Source organism: Emydura macquarii, unplaced genomic scaffold (assembly GCF_026122565.2).
Source record: "Emydura macquarii macquarii isolate MOO-44397 ecotype Brisbane River unplaced genomic scaffold, CSIRO-AGI_Emac_v2 contig_1790, whole genome shotgun sequence".
In the NCBI taxonomy this organism is placed as follows: domain Eukaryota; kingdom Metazoa; phylum Chordata; order Testudines; family Chelidae; genus Emydura; species Emydura macquarii.
Window position 1 is genome coordinate 18,193,625 of NW_027131927.1, and position 21,773 is coordinate 18,215,397.

Sequence of the window (21,773 nt, forward strand, 5' to 3'; positions counted from 1 at the left end):
GTTCTACCTATGGGAGACTTTTTAAAAACTCATTGCTACGTCAATAGTAACTGAGTTGGTAACATCTTGAGGCTATGTGGTGGCCTGTATGAGGACAGCTGATGTTCTGTCTGGTTCTTGGTAGCCATGTGCAAGACACAACCAAAGTCCATCTTAAAAATCAGAGGTGAGAGTGAACTAAAATCTTGCTCCTAGATGGTCTCTCCAGACTTAGTGGCAGGATGCTGCGTGGACACTCACACTGTGCTTGCCTATGCTGGACCTGTTTTGCAGATAGTCCTTGCTGCAGTATAGAATATTTTATATGGAGTCTTTACTAAAATATTCGTGTTTTAAAGTGTCCTAAAGGGATACTTCCATCATATTAAAGCACACTTTTAAAACAATAAGGGCCAGATCCTCCTCCGATATCAATGCTGATTTACACCACTGAGGATTTTGCCCTAAGGTTCCCAGTAACAGTTTCCTACTTGAGCTACTCCATAAGCCTAAAGAAATGGGGTAATTGCTAAAGGATCTGTCAAAAATTTTGCCTAGCAAGATACATACGTTGCCCTGTGCATATTCGTAATCTTTCTTTAATGAAGTAAGAGAGTCAGAACAGAAACCAACTCACAAATAAATGCATAAAGTTACTTTATTTTCAGTACACATTTAATTTTGAAAAATATAAATGCTAAAATATCTCATCTTGTTCATCTCTTGATTCCATAAAAGTCACAATAGAAAGCTTCATAAAACTGTAAAATACTATAATGTTATAAGGAATTTCACGTTTTATATTACTGGAAAAAATCATTAATATATTGAAATGTTTTCTGCTTTTTTCCTTTTTGTTCCACCATCTTGATCTACTTCATTATAAAATAAGTTTTTATTCTCTCCTCCAAAACAAATACAGACTTAAGAGGATTAAAAATAATAAAAGTATCTGAAAGTGCGTGTTGATTCAAAAAATGTAATGAATACATATATGTATCAGCCACAGGAATGGCTACAAAGATGAGACAGAGGCAGACAATCACCATTTTCACATTGTAGGTCTGGGACAAAAAGTTATCTGTAGTTTTTCTAAAGTTTCACTGGATAATATTAGCCCTGAGTAGCAGCGTTTGCAATGCTGTTAGACGCTCGTCTCGGTAAGGGCTCCCATTGATTTCAGTGGACTTTGGATCAGCCCCTAACTGCACTCACAGAACACAAATTTGGTGAACCAAACCATTCCCCAAACACCGCTACATTTTATAATTCTTATTTATTGTCACAAGGCTGAAAAAGTGTAATGAAATCCTAGATAGGTTAATGCTTTTAAAGGGCCACTTTACTGCATTTCACCTTTTGGTGCCACCAAGTCTTTTGTTTGTTTATTTCAAACAAACAAAACACCTTTCAGTGAAGTGCTGTATCTCGTAAAATGAACAATCCCAGGAAAAATAAAGAAATCTTTGATTTGTGTCCCAGCCCCAACAATGTTGCCCGCTGTACAAGAACTCAATCTCAAAGAAGACGCCAGAGATCAACAGTCAATATGTTTCAAGTACATTTAACATGGTTCAAAAGTGGAAGACCTTGGTTTGTGGAGATTGATCACCAGGTAATAGGAGATGTAAAGATTTGCTCTTGGGTGTGTGTGGAGGGGAGATACTGTATCTTGAGTGCACTGTAAGTAGTTCTTATATTCTTTTCCTTCTGTGCTTTTTTAAGGAAATCTGCTGTCCAACCTTAATTAATATTATTTCAATCCTTCCTCAGCAAGCACGTTTGGGTTTCATTAAGCTAAAATTAGAAGGTGTAGGCAAACGAGAACAAAAACCTACACACTGCATACTCTGTACAGGGTACTTGGCTCTTTTGTTTCACATTACAGTGGGTTGTGATTTTTACAGAGGAATGAAAAGTGTTTTATATTTATTTTTAACATTGCACAACCAGATATACAGTACAACTCCGACTATCCATCCTCCAGTTAGTCAAATCTGTTAGCTGAAGGCAATATACACCCCACCCCTGCTTTTCTGAATGTTTCAGATGTCACTTTGGAGAATCAGGGTTGGATTGTTTATAGTATGACAATCTGCCAAGTCTGCATTTCTTTCCCTTCATTATTGTCACCAACTTTCATAGAGACAAAAGAGTGCTCTTTATTTTGTCCTTCTACAGCAGGACTAACTTTTTGGATGGACCATGGGCTGGAACCTAGATCTCCTGATACTGGACTGGGAGATTTTTTGTTTTTTAACATGCGGATGTAAGTAGGATGCAGTAGCTGGCATTTCTCATTTAAAAAAAAAAGTGAGATACTGTTGCTAAACGTTACAGACTGGTGTATTGTAGGTGTAGCTCTCAAATAATACCAGTCACAGTTGGAGATAAGGGATTGGATTAGTGCAAATTGGTATAATGCCAGTTATACCAGCCCAACAGCCCCAATAAGGTCAGGCTGCAATCATTATGGTCCATATGTCTGCTGTCTTTCAATACAGCATTTGATTTAAAAATAACATTTCCAGAGATGGCTGTAGCCCATTTGGAAAAGAAAATATAACTCTACATGCATCTGTCCCTGTGACTATGGTGTGACTGCTGTTGGAGGCTAAAATTTGACCTACCAGGTCTCGGCACCAGCTTACATTCTTAGTTTAAGATGGGGTTTGTGCTTTGAATTGCAGCTTTGCAGGCCACTAGTCCTTTTGCTACCTCAGGAACAATGGAGCTGAGCAGAAGACACAGTGTTCCCCTGTACTGAGTGACACTCCCCAAGACTGGAGGGATTTAGAGGGAACAAAAAGCTGGGAAGTCCTGGGCAATTGGGCTCTTCTAGAATCTTTGTTGGCATGCTGGCCACAGGGGCTGGAAAGATATGTGCACAGGGTCATGGTCTCCAAGCATCTGACCGTGGGAACTATGGGGCCCTGACCCTTGAAGGAACAATGGAGTGGAAATTCAGGGCCTGCTCAATGCCTTCAAGGGGAACTGGAGCAGAGCCCTAGCTGAGCAGCGATTAAGAGTCCTGTCCCCCATATAGGATTGTCCCCCCAAAGAGGACAAACTATGCCTTGAATGTGGGGTATATTTAATGCACGTCCAGAGCATGCTCTACGGATAATGTAACCTTGTCAGACAGTCACGTGGATAAATTTCATGGTAATGCCCAATTTCCGATATGGTTTGGTAGGATTATTATGTTTTTAATGTATATACAAGACAGGATAAAAAAAAATCTCAGTCACAAAGTGACGTTTGCCTGCTTTGTTTAAAAGCAAAGTAGTGTGTGTGTGAATGTGGATATTTTATCCATTTTAATAGATGCATTCAAAATGGCATCTTTGTCATGGTGAACTCTAAGCTGTAAGGAAGTCGTGTAAGTTCTGTAGACAATGATGAACAGATCTGGGGTAGTGCAGTATGGTTATCTGCATTCAGAGTGTTGACTTTCACAACTTAGGGGTGGCTTTCCTAAGTAGGAAATGTTATGGATGTATATCCTGATAAGTAAGGTGAAAAACGCCCTTCACCTTTAACCATACGATCATGGTGTCCCCTCTGTATTACATGCAAATGTTTTCAGCCACACACAAATGTCTATACATGAAATAATTCTCACAGTACTGCATTGGAAATCAACAAAATTAATACAATCAGCATCTGTCCACTGACACTATTACCAGTCAATACATCAGTTATTGCCATTAAATGTAAGTCTTTTCCTAAACCACACAAGAGTTAACTTGCATCCTGTCACCTTCATATACAGTTAGAGCCTTTAAAAAAAAATCTTCAAATGGAAGGTGTTAATAAAACTGATCCAGCCCTCTGCCATGACTTGGAGATTGTGTAATTTTTGTAAAAATCACATTATATATCATACAATACATTTTTATAGAAAGCCTGGCATCTAGAAATAAGAGGTAGAACTACTCAAAACTATGTTTCCTGCTGCAGGAAAAATTCATTTTTCTTTACAATAATTAAAAAAAAGTTTAAAAAATTGAAAAAAAAGTTGCAGGTTAGGCCCCATAATTTAAACAAAATAATCTAGGAAAATAACACTCTTCAATGTACCTGACAGATAAGTCCATTAAAGTGTTTCCAAAAAAAAAAAAAAAAAAAAAAAAAGTTGCATAGGAAAGGGACATTTCAGAGCACGTGCTACAACAATGGCAATAGTTTGTCTGTGCTGGGAGTGAAGTACCTTTAAGTTTTCCTTCTCTTGATACTACAAGTATAGGGTTTAAGAGCAAGTTAGTGTAGCAGCACTTTCCAGTAGGGTAGAGCTGTGTGGTAAAGACATTGAATTAGCCTGGAGGTCAGTTTTGTTCTGCCATACAGAAAATACAAACAAACCAACAATGATTCACAACTAAGGTAATGTCAGTTCCTCTGACATTTTACAAAGTAGTATAATATATCCTTACTTCTTCTGCCCTCTGCTTAAAAAATGAGAGAGAGATGTGTGTGTCTGAGTGACAGAAGGCAAAAAAGAATGGTGGTCAGACTGAGTGAGAAAGGTAGAAGGAAGGTACAGTATGTTTCAGATTTACCTATGCGAGAGGGAAGCAGAGAGCATTTTAATATTTGGCTGGTGACAAAAATAGTTCAGTGTAAGTTTAACAAACAAAAGTTACAAAGTAGTTTCTGTTCCCCTGCTCCTCCAGAAATAACCATTGTCTTCAGGCTCAAGTTCTATTCTAATTTGAGGCACAACTTTCACTGGAGTTCGTGGAGGGCTGAATGCAAAAAGAAAACAAGGTAAAACATATGGACTGAATTTATGTTTCTAGTGCATTTTGAAATTATTATTGAATTATTAGTATGGACAATTATTGACAAGTCACATGAGAATAAAGTGTATTTAGTATGTTTTAACATTATCATCTCGTAAACTAACAAGCATTATTTGTCCAGTAAGAAGTAAAATGTTAAGCTTTCCCAATGAAAGTTAAGATCAGCAATGGAAATAAACTGGTTTTTGGCTCTGAACTCTTTTCATCCAATTCAAAACCAAAATTTAAGGGGGCAAGTCTGAATCCAGAGGTTTCATTCCCTTCCCCTGAAGTGGGATGTTCAGGATTAGCTGTTCTGGGTTTGGACCATCACTATTTTGAAAGAGAAACTTAATTTATGCACTAATTAGAGGCACTGCACAAAATACCAATAGTGTCACATGTGAATTGAGCTCTAATATTCAGTAATTAAACCTGGCTAGTAGGAGATCGCTTCCTACAAACAGACAAGAAAGTAACAATTCCCTTGCACTGAATAATTACAGATATGTGTATTTTATTTCATATTACACCTGAGATACATCATGACATGCACTTAAACAAAAAGCAGCAGCCTTTTGTTTTAACCACATAACATGAAGTACAACATAAAGAGATCACTGGGGAATTCTTGGACAAAATCTCTGTAAGCTGTTTGACTATGGAATTTACTAATCAAACTCCCCAACCAGCAGCACTGCACGGCCCTTGTCAGTGCTCGGCTCAGAACCATGCTACTGCAGCCAGATTTAAAAAGGGTGATTAGTAAAAGAGTTTTACCCTCCGAAAGCCAATCCTGGAGCAAAGAACAGTTACTTACCTCATAACTGTTCTTCGAGATGTGTTGCTCATGTCCGTTCTGATTTACGGGTGTGTGTGTGCCCCAGGCACCGTTGCCCAATGTTTTTCCCCTAGTGGTACCCATAGGGACGGCTCTAGCGCCCTCTGCAGCGGTGCATATGTGCGCTCATATATAGGATGCTGCCAGCCCCCTCCCTTCCAGTTCCTTCTTGCCAGAACTCCAACAGAGGGGATGGAGGGTGGGTTGTGGAATGGACATGAGCAACACATTTCAAAGAACAACAGTTATGAGGTAAGAAACTGTTCTTTCTTGGAGCGTTTGCTCATGTCTATTCTGATTTACCAGCAGTGCCTTTGGAGGTGGGCAGGAGTTCATGGCTGTGAAGATTGCAGTGCTGCTCTACTGAATCCCACATCGTCCCGAGTTTGCTGAGTGATGGCATAGTGGGACATAAAGATACTGTATGTATGAGCGACCATGTAGCGGCCTGACAAACATCCTGAATAGGCACATGTGCCAGGAAAGCCGCTGAAGACACTTGGGCCCTTGTGGAATGGGCTGACAGGGATGCTGGGGGCATGACTCCGGCTTGTTCATAACAGGCGCTAATGCAGGCTGTAAACCAGGATGATATTTGCTGCAAGGATACCGGTTTGTCCTTCATTCTGTCAGTAATCGCTACACAGAGTTGCATGGAACGGCAGAACCGGCTGGTCCTATTGATATAGAAGGCTAGAGCCCTCCTTACATTGAGCGAGTGCAGGCACCTCTCTTCATTAGAGTTGTGAGGAGTAGTGCAGAACACTGACAGGAAGTTGTCCTGATTAACATGAAAGTGGGAAATGACCTTCGGGGGGAATGCAGGATGAGGGTGGAGCTGGACCTTGTCCTTGAAGAACACCACAGAAGGCAGCTCCAAGGTCAGGGCCTTAATCTTCGACACCTTGTGTGCAGAAGTGATTGCTACTAGAAAAGCCACCTTCCAGGACAAGTGCATGAGTGAGCAGGAGGCCAATGGTACAAAAGGCAGAGCAGCTAGCTGGGACAGGACAAGTTTCGGATCCCACTGGTGAACTGGCTCTTTAATCTGAGGGAAGAGCCTTTCCAGCCCTTTAAGAAATATAGTTGTCATCTCATGGGAGAAAACTGATCTGCCCTGTATTGGTGGGTGAAACGCTGATATTGCTGCCAGGTGAACTTTTACCAATGAAAAGGCTAAGCCTGTCTGCCTTAAATGAAGCACCGGGAATCGGTGCCTAACTCCCAGTGATCATCGGCCCAAATCCGATCTGTCCCAGCATGGTTCCAGCGACTGGTGTCGAGAACATGAAGAGTGCCTTGAGGTCAGCAAACAGCAACCAGTTGACGGGGGACAAGGCTGTTGTGCCAATGTTGGTATCCCTTTCAACAAACCCCCGGCTGGGGAGTCCACTCCTCAGTGCATAGGCTTACTTTCTTGAGGTGTAGGCGGCTCTGGCATGGCCAACAGGTCCTTCATTGCCTGGAACACCTCAAGTGTGGAAGGGACCGATAGATGGCATGGGCCTCTGCTGTTCTCTGGAGTTGGTGGCGGCGCGGGTGCCAGGTTCAACACCCGTCCAGGCAGAGACCCTTTCTGAGCTGACTCGGGCTTCTCTGAAGTTTTTTTTACCCAGCTTCGGTGCTGGCAAGCGCTCCCTCTCTGGGTGCACTTTCTTTTGGCACTTCTCCGTCACTGGGGCGAACTCCGACATTGGAGGAGCGCTTTTTAACGATGCCGCGATACTTGGTCCTGAGTCCTATCTCGGCTCCGACGCCGGTCTGAGCGCCGCCTCCATCAGAAGGGCCTTATGTCTCATGTCCCGGTCCTTCTTGGTACTTGGGCGAAAGCTCCTACAGATCTTACACTTCACGGAGCGGTACCTCTCCCAAGCACCTTAAACAAACAGTTCTGACATGGGTCGCTCAGTGGCATAAACTTCTTGCAAGAAGCGCAAGGCTTAAACCCCGGGGAATGGGACATGCCCGGACCCTGGGAACGAACTTACTAACTAACTAATGGAGTAACTACTAAACAACCAATTTTAAACTATATACACTAGGAAAGCTAGAAACCACTAGAAAAATGGAGACTTGCAAGAGCAAGAGAGTTGTTCCAGCACTGTCGCGGGCAGTAAGAAGGAACTGAAAGGGAGGGGGGCCGGCAGTGCCCTATATACGAGCACATACGCACATCGCTGCAGAGGGCGCTAGAGCCGGCCCTACAGGTACCACTAAGGGAAAAGCTTTCGGCACCGGTGCATATGGCATGCACACACACCTAAATCAGAATGGACATGAGCAAGCATTCGAAGAAGAACCTCACCTACAGCCAGTTGCTCCATTTCTACTGAAGGTGTTTGGGAGGGGAGAACCTTTAGGCGGTATTGCTTGTGACTCAGAGAGCTGCCCTCCTCCTGTTCTGGAGAATGCTCTAAATTATATGAAGGAGGGACACCATCATTTCCTGAATGTCTGCAACTACTGGGCCTCTCTCAACTTTCTTATACTGTGGCCTGGTTGAGAATTCCTTACAGGTGCACACAATCCATCTTTATACATAATTCTAAAATTTAAAGAAAATCCTATCTGTCAATAAGGCAACTTTTGCTTTTGTGGCAGCAGTTGTTTCAGGATAACAACAAATTAATCCAGGTCCCTCTGCTAAATTATAACAACTCAGCTTTTATTATTGAAAGAAGTGACGTGTCCTGATACAATTAACTCAATGGCAAAATTCCCATTCACTTCAATGGGAACTGGATTGAACCCTGTGCAGATTTTTATCCCTGCACAGTAGGGTGAGCCTCCCTTTCAGCCTGGGTCCATCATATGCCTCGTGAGAGCCAAACCTCCATTGTATTTGCGGAACATACAGTACATCTCATTACAGCGTACACCTGAAGACCATTCTGTGGAACCTCCTACCTTGGCATAGCGTATGACTGAAGGAAAGGAAATTTATCAGCACGATGTATGGCGTTCAAGGAATGTTTGTGATTTTTCTCCTGTTTAAGAAAAAAAAAAAATAGTCTTTTGTCACAGCATTCAGCCATGATGAACATGAAGCTCCCCTTTAGCAAGTCCCCAAATATTTAACCATGGAATTTCACAGATTCCTAAAAAGCATGGACGACATCAGTAGAATCAAGTTGACATATATTCAGTTAGATTAAAAAAAAATATCCCTGCCACTAGTATAACACACAATACTAATATTCATATACAAATTGCACGGCCCAACTCTGACCTTTCGAGACATAAGAAAATACAATGGCTCCCCTGAAGGCCAGCGTCACACAATCCTATTACTGTTGCTGATGAAGGAAATGGGGATGAGTTTTACATTTGGATTTGAAAGCAGTGAGCATCTATGTCACAGGACAATTGGATGAAATAAATATTTGTAAATGCTGCGGAGATGAAAAATGCTGCAGAAGTACTAAGTATTATACTTTGAAACAAAGCCTTTCGCAGGATGATACCACAGTGTAGATAGATTCCAGCTACTCTCTCATGAGCAAAGTGTCTGAAAAGCCTTAAGTACCATTTTTGCCTTGCCTTTACATAAAAAAGATCAAATAATTTTTATGTTTTAAAATGTAAAAATACATCTACAATGTTTATTCAAACCACTGTGCTAAGTTCTTGCAATTCATCATTCTGAGCGGAAAGTGCTCTGATAAATAGATAGGTTATGAAGATATCAACAGACCCTTGAATCATAGCAATACAACATTAAGCTGGTGAGAGATTACATTATTTTTAGATGCACAGACATTGCATATGGGGTCAAAGTGGGATCATTAGGCTGAGCCCATGAGAAGACCATCTTTATGCAGTTCTGTGCCCTTCACAACATTAAGTGATTTATTTTTCTGGTATTGTATCTGGAGAGACATCAAATCAGCAGGGAGGCTAAATCAGATTTTACATCTCCAGTACAGGGACACTGTCAAAATAAAAATCATATTTAAAAAATTATTTTGCCTGTCACATTAACAACACTTTAAAGTATTCAAATGGAGTAATTTGTTAAACTCTCATTTTTAGCATTTCAGGCAATTTGCCATTTGGTCAGTGAAACAAGAATTGTCTGCATCACTTTTTGGGTCTCATGATGTGGTTACGTTTGGATTTCTATCAATAATTTCTGTACATGTCAGGTTTCTGGTATTCTTTCTCACACTCACACAAATTATGGGTAAAATTTTCAAAAGCGCCTACATCCCACAGGCTGCAATCACCATTCAGGGCACCAGGGACAATTAGGAGACTCTAAAACTTGATACTAAAACAGGGCAACTAGAGGGTAACAAGTTCCCTGCTACTTTAAAACTCCCTCTGTAGTCCAACTTCACCTCCTCATCCCACTGTTCCCATGTGGCTGTTTAACAGCCACTGAATTCCATCCCGTGTTTCAGTGATGGGTGAAGTGATTCTTCAGAGAGATTGTGTAAGCCTGTTTGTAAAGCTCTTTGGGATCCTTCTGCATGTCAGGTGCTATGTAATGCCCACAATTACGGATGCTTTTCTAGGTTTAAATGGTGCCTTGCTAGATCAATGTACAAAAAGGGCAGGGGAAATATAGTATAATCACCCAACTATTTCTCTTCATCTCTAGATTACTGGAAGAATAGGGCTAAAAGACCCTGGGGAGGCTGATACCAGTATGCAAGTTCAATGGCTTTCACAAGGATTTAGGAGCGTAAGTAATAAGCACTTTTTGAAATTATACCCTCTGGGCCTAAACAGTGACAGGATTCCTTTAAACAAAAGAGAAATTGGATGGCAATGAAATTTCAAATTTCAGTGCAACACAGCCATCAGCTTTCATCAACCGAGAATTTAAATACAGCCAAAGATAATTCAATATTTGCCCCTAAAATGCTCATTGCCAGCATCTCAATAAATTGTTTTAATACAATCATTTGTTTTTCCCCACCAGTTTCATTATTCCTAAGCAGCACTTTCACTTCCAGGTCCTACCTGCTGCTTGTAATTTTAAAACTCTGACACAAACCACCTGAGATAACTCATAGCAATTAATCTGAAATTCCAGGCCTATCAAACACATTATAACTCTAGAAAATGCAAATGGCTATAAACAAAGGTTAAAAATGGAAAAATATATCAAATGTGGGTATTAGAATTAAAACAAAAACAAAAACAAAAGAGAAGGAACAGATGTAACACAAAAGCAAGTCACCTAAAAATGCAAATATGTTAATGCTACATGGTTTAAATGATCATCGCCTTGTCAATTAAATGATTTAAGAAGATCAGTGACAGGCATAATTTTTTAGGTGCAGATTTTTGTGATTATTTGGGACGTAGGGAAACAAACAGTAATGGACAGTGGTGCTGTTCCACACGCTGCAATCTAGAACATTAGCAGCAAGGGAGAGAAACCAAGCAGATAGAGTTAACATACATGCACAAAACAGCAATAGCCAGAATAGACTGGATGATTTAGAGGGTTAGAGAGAGAGAGAGCTAGCGAGAGACCTGTTAGTAGCTGAGTAAAGGCAATTAAGGTGCAGGCACCAAGAAGGATAACACAACACTTGTAAAAAGAAAAAGAAAAACCTCCCCCCAGAAGCTAGAGGCCTGGAACTTGTAAAAAGAGAAAAGAAAAACCTTTGAAGGGATAGGAGAGAGCATTCTTTTTTTTTTTTAAGAAATCAATCTGTGTGTGTGTGTGCGTATATATATATATATATATCTTTTTGGCAGTGCAAGTCACACTCAAGCAGGCATGCAAGAGGTTAGTTCTACTCACTGTCGGAAGGGTTGCTATCACTTAGGAAAGGTTCCTGTTCCATGATGTCCATTGGAATTTTAATACTTGGGACTTTTTCTGAGTAGGGGCAGTCAGACTGTGAAAAAAACGTGCAAAAGGTCTTAGAATATTTCCACTGCTCTCTCTCTCTTATTGTCCCCCATATGCTAAATTCATCCTTCACAAAGCCACTGGCGGCGGGGAGGGAGAAAGGAAAAAAGGATCATCCACCTTAGTCCTTTTCATGCGCTCATCAGCCCCGTCACACCACGCTTCCCCTTCCCTTGCTACAAAAGCAAGACAGGTTAAAGACAAACGGAGCAGGTTTAGCTCCACACTTCCCTTGTCCACAATTTATAAAGCTCTGCACTGTGCCCAGCTCAAAGAAGCCAGAGGGGCAACTGCCCCAAGCTGAATGGAAAATACAGATGTCAGCTGTGTTCTCAGTGAGAAATCACATGGATTGAGGTGCGTGAAAACCCATCAGTAGTATTCCTCTGCTGCCATTTCTTTCTGAAATGGCACAGGGATGTTTCTTTTCTTCTGAAGTTGCTATAACTGAGATGGAGATGGCAGGACACAATAGGGCAGAGTTCTGTAGCATCCCTTATCAGTTGGGCTTTCCTATCCCCCATTCAAAAACATATGACCAGTCCCAATTAAAATTCAAGTTACATTTTATACACTTCCACACTCCATTTAAGAGCTTTTATATTCCAGCAGAAACATGACTAAGCAGCTGGCACCATCAAGAAGCCCTCTGTGGTGTTCAGTGCAGAGAGAGGTTGCCAATATTTTAGCAAGGGAGTTCCACACATTTTCTTCCTGAGGGCCCTCTATTGACTTCAACCTTAGCAGCTGATAAATATCATGTTCCAGGAATTGTGTACCAACTGCAAAAAGATAGGAAGAGCTAGACTCTATTAATTTGGAGTGCTATTCAGGAGAAACACTTAAACACATGCTTAATTCCCATTGAATTCAGTGGAACTTAACTTTTAAGCACATTCTTTAAAAGCTTTGGTTACCCATTTGAATAAATACACTCTCTCATAACCAAGGAAAGAGATGCCTTGGACAGCACACAGCAAAGCAATTAATATTAAGTTGCACTTTGCCAGAATCGTTTAGACTTTGTTCCTGAAAAGATATAGCAAAAACAACGAGAGTCCTGTAGCACCTTAAAGACTAACAAATTTCTGTGGGCATAAGCTTTCATGGGCTGCAACCCACTTCGTCAGATCCACAGCTACCCCTCTGGAACTTTTCACCTGAAAAGATATAGGTACTGCATTGACGGAATCAGCACAGCATGCCATTTGAAAGGTTGGCATCATTTACAAAGGTCTCATGACATCTGCACTGATTGTTGGGTATTTTAAAAATGTTTCCAGTGGGAATCTGGTATATTTCCAAGGCAAAACATTTGCTCTTCAGAAATATTTTTGTGAGCCTCAGGGATGATGGTCAGTTAGGCTAGGAATGGTTTAACAGCAAACATATAACAAATGTCATGAATATGCTGACACTAGGGGTTCTTTATACATTACCAGCTGCAAGAAAAGAGATTTCAACTCTCAACATGTGAAAAAAGAAAAGCATTAAAGGCTTTGCATCTTCAGCATTTGTCACTGTGACAAGGTTACTGAATGTGAATCTTGATCTAAACATAGCAGCCTAAAATATTTTTTTTAAGCATTACTAGTAATTTTTGGAAGCCCAACTTGAAACACGTTCACGGATCAGATTGTCAGAACATGCTCAGCTTCTTGCACTCCTTGAAGATGTCTCATGATGGGCATCCAAAGTCACTAGACACTTTTGAAAGTGTAGGCTAGAGAATCAGGGCTGGGTGTACTTCTGAGCAGGCCCACCCTCTGCAGCTTTGCACCTAATTGCTAACAAATGAGAATGAGAATTCCTATGTCAATCCCATGAACAGCGTTCAGGGTTTTGTTTATAACAACGACAACAGGTCCTGCTTCATTCATTCTGTCTAAGACCATTTATATGATATATGCCCTAAAATGTCATCTTTGGACACCTGTCCACTGATACATTATACACAACCTGATTTGCATCAGCTCCCATGAGGGCAGGATTATAGAACAAAGGAGGGAAAAGAAACATAAATAAATCACCACATACTCTGCAGGAATCCAGTTGCAAGCAATGATGCTGAATAAATGTCACAAGAAATGTTAGCTAAAAAGGAAGGTTATTTAATCCTGTCTCCCATACAACCAAATACTGTAAATGTCATTAACTGAGTAGATATACAGTGATCACAGCACCTTGCACTCAAATGTATTGTTATAGTTACTGAAAGTGTTAGACAGAATTTCTAGATTTAAGGTGCAATTTGTGCCATTTTTTCACCTATTTCCTCTCCTAGGAGTGGCAGCATTCATCTTCAGGGAAGCCGCCTTCTTCTGCCAGTCACAAGAGTGCAGGTTCTTCACAGAGCAGAGGCAGTTACACAGGAAGAAGTAACCCCACTTTGACACCAGCCCAAAACTCTCTGCATCATTGTACTGAAATAGTTAAAGCCATTGTCCTGTCCCATTGTCATTCAGCTGGGGGTAGAAAGAGCCCAGACTAAAGACAGCCAACTCCCCAAGAAGGATACTGTGATTTAACAGAGGTGTGACCTCAAATTAAGTCTTGGGAGGAAAATGCTTTAAAGGCACAAGGGAAATACTTTTGTTTAAGCACATATGGAACAAAAAAATTAAAATATTCTAAGGCACATGGATCAGTTCACTGTGCTTAATAACTACATTAGCAGCTATACTTCATTATTTTAATGCACACCATATCCAGGGATTAGAGCTTTGAGTAAATCACACTCTAGACAGGCACTTATCCTCTCTCAAATTTTCAAGCCAGGATTACCAACCCCAAACAAAATACCTTGCAAAATGTGACTAAGCAAGTCACATCTTTGTGTGCTTTAAAAAAAATAATAATAATAATTAATTAAAAAGAGCCAAGGGATACTCCGAACAGGGTATGTTATTTTCACTGGTAGCGGAGCTGCTTGCCCAAAGCAGTTACATCCTAAAGAGCAAAAAACAAAAGTGAAAGGGAGTCAGGGCATGAAGAGACTAGGGGGAGAGAGAGCACTCAATGCATGACGTTTCAACAGACTCATGATGGAGTATGCCTGTGGAAACGTGAGACTTCCTTCTCAGAAACGAAACCGTCCCCCAGCGGCGGCTGGGGACATCTAGAAGCTCAGGGCCTGATGCCTGCAGCAGATAAAGATCATGATGAGTCTGAGTCAAACAAGGCCTCTTGTTCGGAGCCTCCACTGCACCAGGGCATGAGGAGGAAGCACGCCTAGGGACCCCAGTATTCACTAGCTAGAGTTCATTACTTTACAATTGCAGGAAGCTCCTTACATCATCATTGTCACTATCCAGACTGCCCTTCTTCTTTTTCTTCTTCTTTTCATCCTCTTTCTTCTTCTTGTCCTTTTCTGGAATGACGTCGTCCAGGAAACTGAGGTCATGCTGGGAGAAGAGGTAGTCCATGGCCTTTCTGACTGCCACAAGTGCCAGGATCTGGTGGGACAGAAATTTAGCATTCCCGTATTTAAATGTTGCCATTCCCGTCCCTCAGTACAGCTTACTACAGGATACTGCCTTTACCTTGTGTATCTAATCTGATACTGTTGTTATCCCCAAATACCTCAGCCCTGTCTGCAAATTAACACATCTGAAATCTGATAGGCTTCTGGAATAGCTCATGTCAGATTGGACATCTAAACCTTGCAACTGATTTGGACTCCAGGTTTCAGTATCTTAGGTGACCACAAATTAATGTAAACAGGAACAATATACATGGATACACTCTAACCTGTCACAGGTAAGTTACAGTTCTACCCTGAAAAGTGACTTTGGAAAACATGGCATAGAGGGGCTCCATGGTTACTGTGTCAATTACTTCTGTATTAAAATGTGCTTGGGTTACAAGTAAACAGAGGATTGATTTCTCAAATGGCCAATCCTTCAAACTCAACTTGGGAGCTAAAAGTCTAGCTGGTGTCTTGCCTTCTTGTGAATCATCACCAGCAGCTGAAGTTCTGCAGGTCAAGTCAGGCTCTCAGTTACTCTAGTGCAGCCCCATTGCTTTTTGTGGGTTTGCACAGGTGTAACAAACTGGGAATCTGTAATTCCTCAAGTTCATTCAGATCTCTGTTTATTGTGCACCGGAGGAAGAGAATCCAGCTCAGTTTCTCTTAGATGCCTTTGCTAAATGTTTTTACTCCTGTTAGTGCAGAGATGGCTCTTTATATGCCAACAGAGCAGATATATTGATGTTAAAGCTATTTTTCTACATGGGCATGTTTTCACAGTGCAGCCACAGTGAATCTTCTGAACTGCATCAGCTTTGTTTCTTTTAACAGCATCAACACAGGAATAAGAGCAAATGTTTCCCTTTATTTTTTTTCTGTGTTTTTCTCTCTCTCCCTTTATTAGATAAGCAATACATTGGGTGCCCACAATTACAGTTGAGCTCTGATTCACCTATTAACTAAGCATGAAATCAGGTGAGCTTGGTCCTGGTTTCATGATGAGCCATCCAGCGTGAGCCTAGCTGAAATCTGAATGGTCTTTAAGGTGGAAGCTAGACTCTAGAGCGTGCAGATAAATGGAGGTATTGTTCCAGTCACAGTAGATTTGGAATGAAACCCCCACTTCCAAGATTTCTAGTTATACCAAAGATAAAATGCATAACAGAGAAGGGCCTCAGCTGTGTGGTTTGGTTTTGCATCAAAGCTCTTCATGTATTCATGTAGGTGTGTCTTCAGGTTTGGGGATTTGCTCCTGCCCATTATAAAAGAGGGAGCCTCCTGCAAGTGTGTATTTGAATTCTCCTGAAGTGTAGGAGTGCTGGAGTTCTGGGTCTGTGGTTCCATCAGGTACACTAGGCAGTGACTTTCAGCCTTTCCAAGCCACTGTGCCCCTACCAGGAGTCTGATTTGTCTTGCGTACCCCCAAGTTTCACCGCACTTAAAAACTACTTGCTTACAAAATCAGACACTGAAATATAACATTTACCATAGAATTGTAAAATAAATAGATTGAAATATAAATATTGTACTTACATTTTAGTGTATAGAGAGCAGTATAAACAAGTTGGTATGACATTTTAGTTTGTACTGACTTTGCTAGTGCTTTTATGTAGCCTGTTATAAAACTAGGCAAATATCTAGATCGGTTGATATACTTCCTGGAAAACCTCTACATACCCCCAGGGGTATGTGTACCTCTGCTTCAGAACCACTGCACTAGCTTCTTTGCTCTGAGTAAATACCATAAATAGCCTGAATAAGCTGTATGCATTTACACAATAGGATATACTGAGTGCATAATTTGTCCTTCAACATTTTAGAGTGAATGTGATGTAATATTGAAAAACAAAAATACACTTCCCCAAAGATGGAATGAATAAATGAACCAGTGTTAATTTTTATGACACACAGTTCCAAGAAAAGCCATGATAAAAGTTGACTTCCCACTCTTGACTTAGCCAATTAACTTTCTCAATTTCCCCATCCTCCGTTACAGCAGCACACAACCAAAGGACAGCGAGTACAGCTCTGCCCTCAAATTCCTTTGCTTTTGTCAGTTTGTGTTATGTAGAAGCAGGGAAGAAGACTTCCATGCAGCATTTAATGTGGGCTATCATGGGAAAACAATGCACCTCTTACATGTTGACATAGCTCAGAGGGAGGGTGTGGGAAATCTGACTGTGCCAGCAAGAATGGGTCAAAATTAATTGTGGCTTCCAGGGAAAAAAAATTAACATTATGGACTCATTTTCCCCAAAAGGATTTGTGAAAAAGCCACCAGAACACAAAGAGTAGATGGTATGGACAGCATTCCCCTTGTAATCTTGTATCAGTGTGATGGATGGAGTGACAGGAGTTCTTTGCTAGGGGTCTACCAGTTTAGCATTGTAATATGTTTTGCGAGGTTGTTCAAGCATAGCGAATGGTATGACTAGGAAAGGGAGACTGAAATGAAGTAGAAACAGGACTGTGCCGCCTACCATGACTGGGAATATTATAGCAGCCACAGTTGACTTGAGGATCCAGAGAAGGGCCAGACACACCACCTGCAGGAAGGTGAACAGGTGGACCCGGCGCAGTGGGACATGACGCAAATAGATGAAGTCAGGCTGATGTTTCAGAGGCATCAGAAGCAGCTTCAGACGATCCATGAACTGGATAGGAGAGGGAAGGAAGAAAAAATTAAATGATACAATATTCAGAGTAGCTAATACACAAAAAGGAGTGATAAAGGGTTGTTGGCCCTTAATTTGTGAACAAACTGTAACTTGCTCTTCTTGCAAAAACAACACACACACGGCTGCGTTGTTTCCCCTTAAGTAACCTCCAGGCCAGTTACATTACGGTGCCAAAATATGGATTTAGGTGCCTAACTTTAGGCATCCAGGTTTGGAAACGTTGGACAGTGTGTCAAATGAGAAACAAGGTGTGGATGCAAAGGGTATATTTCCATAGGAGCTACATGCAATGATGGCAGCTGAAGGCCTGGCTCTGTTTTCTGTGGTATGAAGATGGCTTCTTAGAACAGTTTTTGTAAGGAAGGAGCACCCAGAAACCATCACCTAGAAAATAGGTGGGTAAGGTGAACACTCAAAATATTCACAGCATTACATTATATGCCATCAAAAACAGCTCCAAATTTTCTACCTAGACTCACAGATGTGCAGCATTTAAAAACAACACCTTTTCAAATGGTGATAAAAAGAAAAGAGCAGTGAGAATGAGGACACTGTTACCAGAGAAGAAAAACAAACCAGACTGAAGAGTTGGTTAAGAGGAAGCATGTCTCTAGCCCTACTGGAAGAGGCGGGGCTGCAGTGACTCCCCAGTCAGGATTTCCTGTTACTTACAAGGTGGTCTTGGACAGCTGAAAAAAACATTCTGTGGCACACTGGGCCAGAGCACATAAGAAATTTTGCTTGGAAGAACCAGGCGGCAGTGAATATTACAATCAACCACTTGTCCCTTGCCAGAGCACTGGCCTGATGCCTGTTTCTGGCTGACTCTGAAACCAGATTAATCTCAATCCAGGGAGTGAAAGGCAAGGCCATTTTAAAAAGGACTAAATAAATTCTTATGGCATCCACAGAACAAGTAGTCTTTTCCCATTAAAACACTGCTAAGTGCTAAAGAAGTCTGCAATTAACAGGTGATAAAGTAACAGAACCACTTCCAGCTTCCTAATGCCAATTAAAGCGGCTGCCCTGTGGGAAAGGCTCCCTTACGTAACATTTCCTCAGTGACAAAGAAAGGGGGCTACTCAGCTTTGCTCAATGTGTGAATAGCAATGTTCCCACCGGTTCATGTTGGGGAATAATACCACCATAATAAGTCAAGTTAATTTGATGCTCTAATGCAAAACAGCAGGCCCAGTTCTAGGCCCAAGGCATCTGAGAAGCAGGACTATGGCAAGTTAGCCCACTGTTCTTAGTATCTGTGTCAGTGAGTAATGGCCAGAGAGATGGTTTTAATCACCCTCTGAGAACACACTTAAAAAGGTTACGATCGCTTTTTATGGCACTGCCACTGCTCAGAGGTCTACAACTTGCTGCTCTCCTGCTGAAATGTTTCTTTTATTTGGTATCATCTACAAGACAATATTTGTAAAGCTTTGATAGATGTCTTAGGAATGAAAGTGAGGTGGAGGAGGAGGAGGAGGGAAAGGGCAGGTTGTTATAAACAAGAGGGATGGTTAATGATTACCATCGTCTTGACAAGGTCTTTTAAAGAATCTACCCCGAAATATCAGAGGGGCTTTGGTTGCTATGGGAACTTACCTGAACTCCTTTAAGGGAAGCGACACCCATGTATAGGAACACGCCATAGAGCACGGGCATAGGAATAAACTAGGGGAAGGAAAAGAATGGTGGAAAAATCACAATAAATAACCTCAAATAATCATCTCGTTGGTACACAGAGAGTAACACAACTCATATCCTGTGCTAACCCTGAACTTCATATGCATGTGAATAATGCAAAACCATGGAAATTAACAACTACCAAGTTTTAGTGGATGGGAGAGAACTTGTGATGTTAAAAATAAATAAATAAAGCGGAGGATGTAATTGTGTTGGAAGGGAACAGGGCTCGTACAACACAAAAGTCTACCCAACAGAGAAGGGAAGGGAAGCCAGCCCACATCAGTTTTCCATGTCTGAGTGAACTACGTCACCATGAGGCAGAATCAAGGGGTGGTAAACATGTCCCAGTAAGTTAAGAGTTTTTAAAAGTGGTACAATGAGCCTATGTTCCTACACTTGTTGGTTTTGAATGAGACTGGATGCTGAAATGCTGCCCCTCAAAAGCAAAGAGACTATATTCCCATGATATTTCCAGCCTCTGGAAATACTAGAAAGCTGGACAGAAAGGCTGTTCTCATAGGAGTGTTAAACCAGAGATTAGATAATGATGTGAACCAAATCTATTATTCTTTGCCCAATCCTTGACCCACGTTAATTCCTAACTAGTCACACACTAACAATTGTGATTCATCACTCTCACTTGTAAAACCTGTGCTCCACTACCACCACCACCGCTCTGCATTCACATACGTGGCAGGCTCAGTCCACCCTCGGCCACAGACCCCTTTGCAGGGGAATGGGGGAATGTTCTGTGCAGAAGAGGGTAGGCTGGGTGATGGGGAGCCATACAGGGAGTGGGGCCCTTACCATGGCACATACCCTGCTCCACGTGTGCTTGTTGCATGGCTTGGCAGGGGCCTCGCTAGAGAATCCACCTTTGGTAGGTATCCTCCTGCTCCCCCTCAATATAGGCTACTTCAACCCGCCATGCATCTGCCAAGTACCCAGCCAGCTGCTGGGTCAGGATCTACCTTTAATCGATGGGGCTCAAAGTGCTTTACAAATATTCATTGATCAGTACAGACACAACCCTCTTCTGAAGCAGATGATACATAGGGATCGCATCACGTCCCCTCCTCCCCCATTGACCGCAGTCCCTTCCAGCATTGGGGGGCGGAAGGTGTTTCAAAACACTGAGCCATACTGTGCAACAGATGGCAGCACATGGGAGCTTAAACGTTTTTCAAAATCTGGCACTCCAACCGCAGACAAACAGCCTTTATCAACAGCAAAATAACTGTGCAGCTTGCCAAAAGTGAGAGTCCCTCAGCTGAGCAGCCAAGTTATTTGTAATAAACATGAGATGTTGCTAATCAAAATATCTGACTACGGTCCAAATACAAGATTTGCTGAAATCCTTAATATAATTTCTTTGACCCCCAAGCGTAAAAGAGCATTTACTGCATCAGTCACCCTGTGGTGAGAAAAGCAGTTAGTGCAATGACTAGCAAACACCACTGCAGGGCAGGCACGGCATGTTCAATGCCTCTCTGAACTAAGAATGCATTCAGTATTTCTTTTGAATGGTATATTTCTTTAACGTCTTCAATGCACAGTTTTTAAGCAAGACAATAGAACATTTTATTGTATTCCCCACTACATTATTATTAATCCTTCCTAGGTTATAAATACAGTGGCATACAAGTACAACTTTGAAATTTCTTGGCAACACTGTAAATTCACCTGCAGATATATGATCTTTCCTCCTAAAAAGTTTATTTTAAGCTCTTACTAAATTATAAAACTACATCAACGTTCTCCCTAATCTCCCTTTACATACTATGATAACAGTCTTATTAATATCACAAAAATAGTCTGCTGGTTACTGCAGTGTTGGCAGCTTCCTTATTTTTCTGTGTCCCAAGAAGGAGGAAAAGGCGAAGATTTAACATATTTACCTTCAAGATGGGAGCCATAAAGACTGACACACCAGTGAGAATGAATACAATGGTTCCAGTGACTCTCTGCTCCCTGAAACCAAATCAGACAGTTACCAGTCTAGCTCCTGCTTTAATCTAGGTTTCATTCTCTGTTCAACTCTCCAAAAAACTCAGACTCTAAAGACTAATTTTTGAGGCCAGATTTTCAAAGGTGGGTGGCAATGGTATGCCAGACTCATGGTGCACACATGTTGTACCTGTGCACTGTTTGCTAATGCGAAAAACACATATTTGCATGTTTCTCCAATTACCTGATGTGAGGGTGCAGCAATTTGCACCCATTTTTTAAATCTGGCCCCTCTAAAAACTGAGACTATTTCCAAAGTGTCATTTTTACTTGGATAGCTAGATAGCAAACAAATTACTGGCAAATCAACAGGATGTTACAAATCAATTTTGGGAAACATGTTTAAAAGTGTAACCTCAAAAGCCATCAACAGGCAGGCTAAACTCTTTGTACATGATTGGCAATTTGTGTTATATGTGTATCAATGATAAATCATTTTCTATTGACTCATTAATTAGTG

At 41.3% G+C, this 21,773-nt stretch overlaps 1 protein-coding gene across 3 annotated transcripts in view; it reads right to left on the reverse strand.

Annotated features, from left to right (window-relative positions):
- Positions 1-623: 623 nt before the first annotated feature.
- The window catches only part of SLC4A4 (solute carrier family 4 member 4), a 260,171-nt gene continuing 239,021 nt past the window's right edge, over positions 624-21,773 (reverse strand). For 2 of the 3 annotated variants that reach the window (XM_067557014.1, XM_067557013.1), the window contains exons 20-26: positions 21,205-21,277; positions 19,223-19,291; positions 17,426-17,599; positions 14,770-14,931; positions 11,366-11,462; positions 8,512-8,591; positions 624-4,727 (exon numbers count right to left, since the gene is read on the reverse strand). In XM_067557014.1, the coding sequence (XP_067413115.1) occupies positions 8,548-8,591; positions 11,366-11,462; positions 14,770-14,931; positions 17,426-17,599; positions 19,223-19,291; positions 21,205-21,277 (619 nt within the window). In that variant the 3' untranslated portion in view covers positions 624-4,727; positions 8,512-8,547. The remainder of the gene's footprint in view (positions 4,728-8,511; positions 8,592-11,365; positions 11,463-14,769; positions 14,932-17,425; positions 17,600-19,222; positions 19,292-21,204; positions 21,278-21,773) is intronic. The other variant, XM_067557015.1, reaches the window with a different exon arrangement.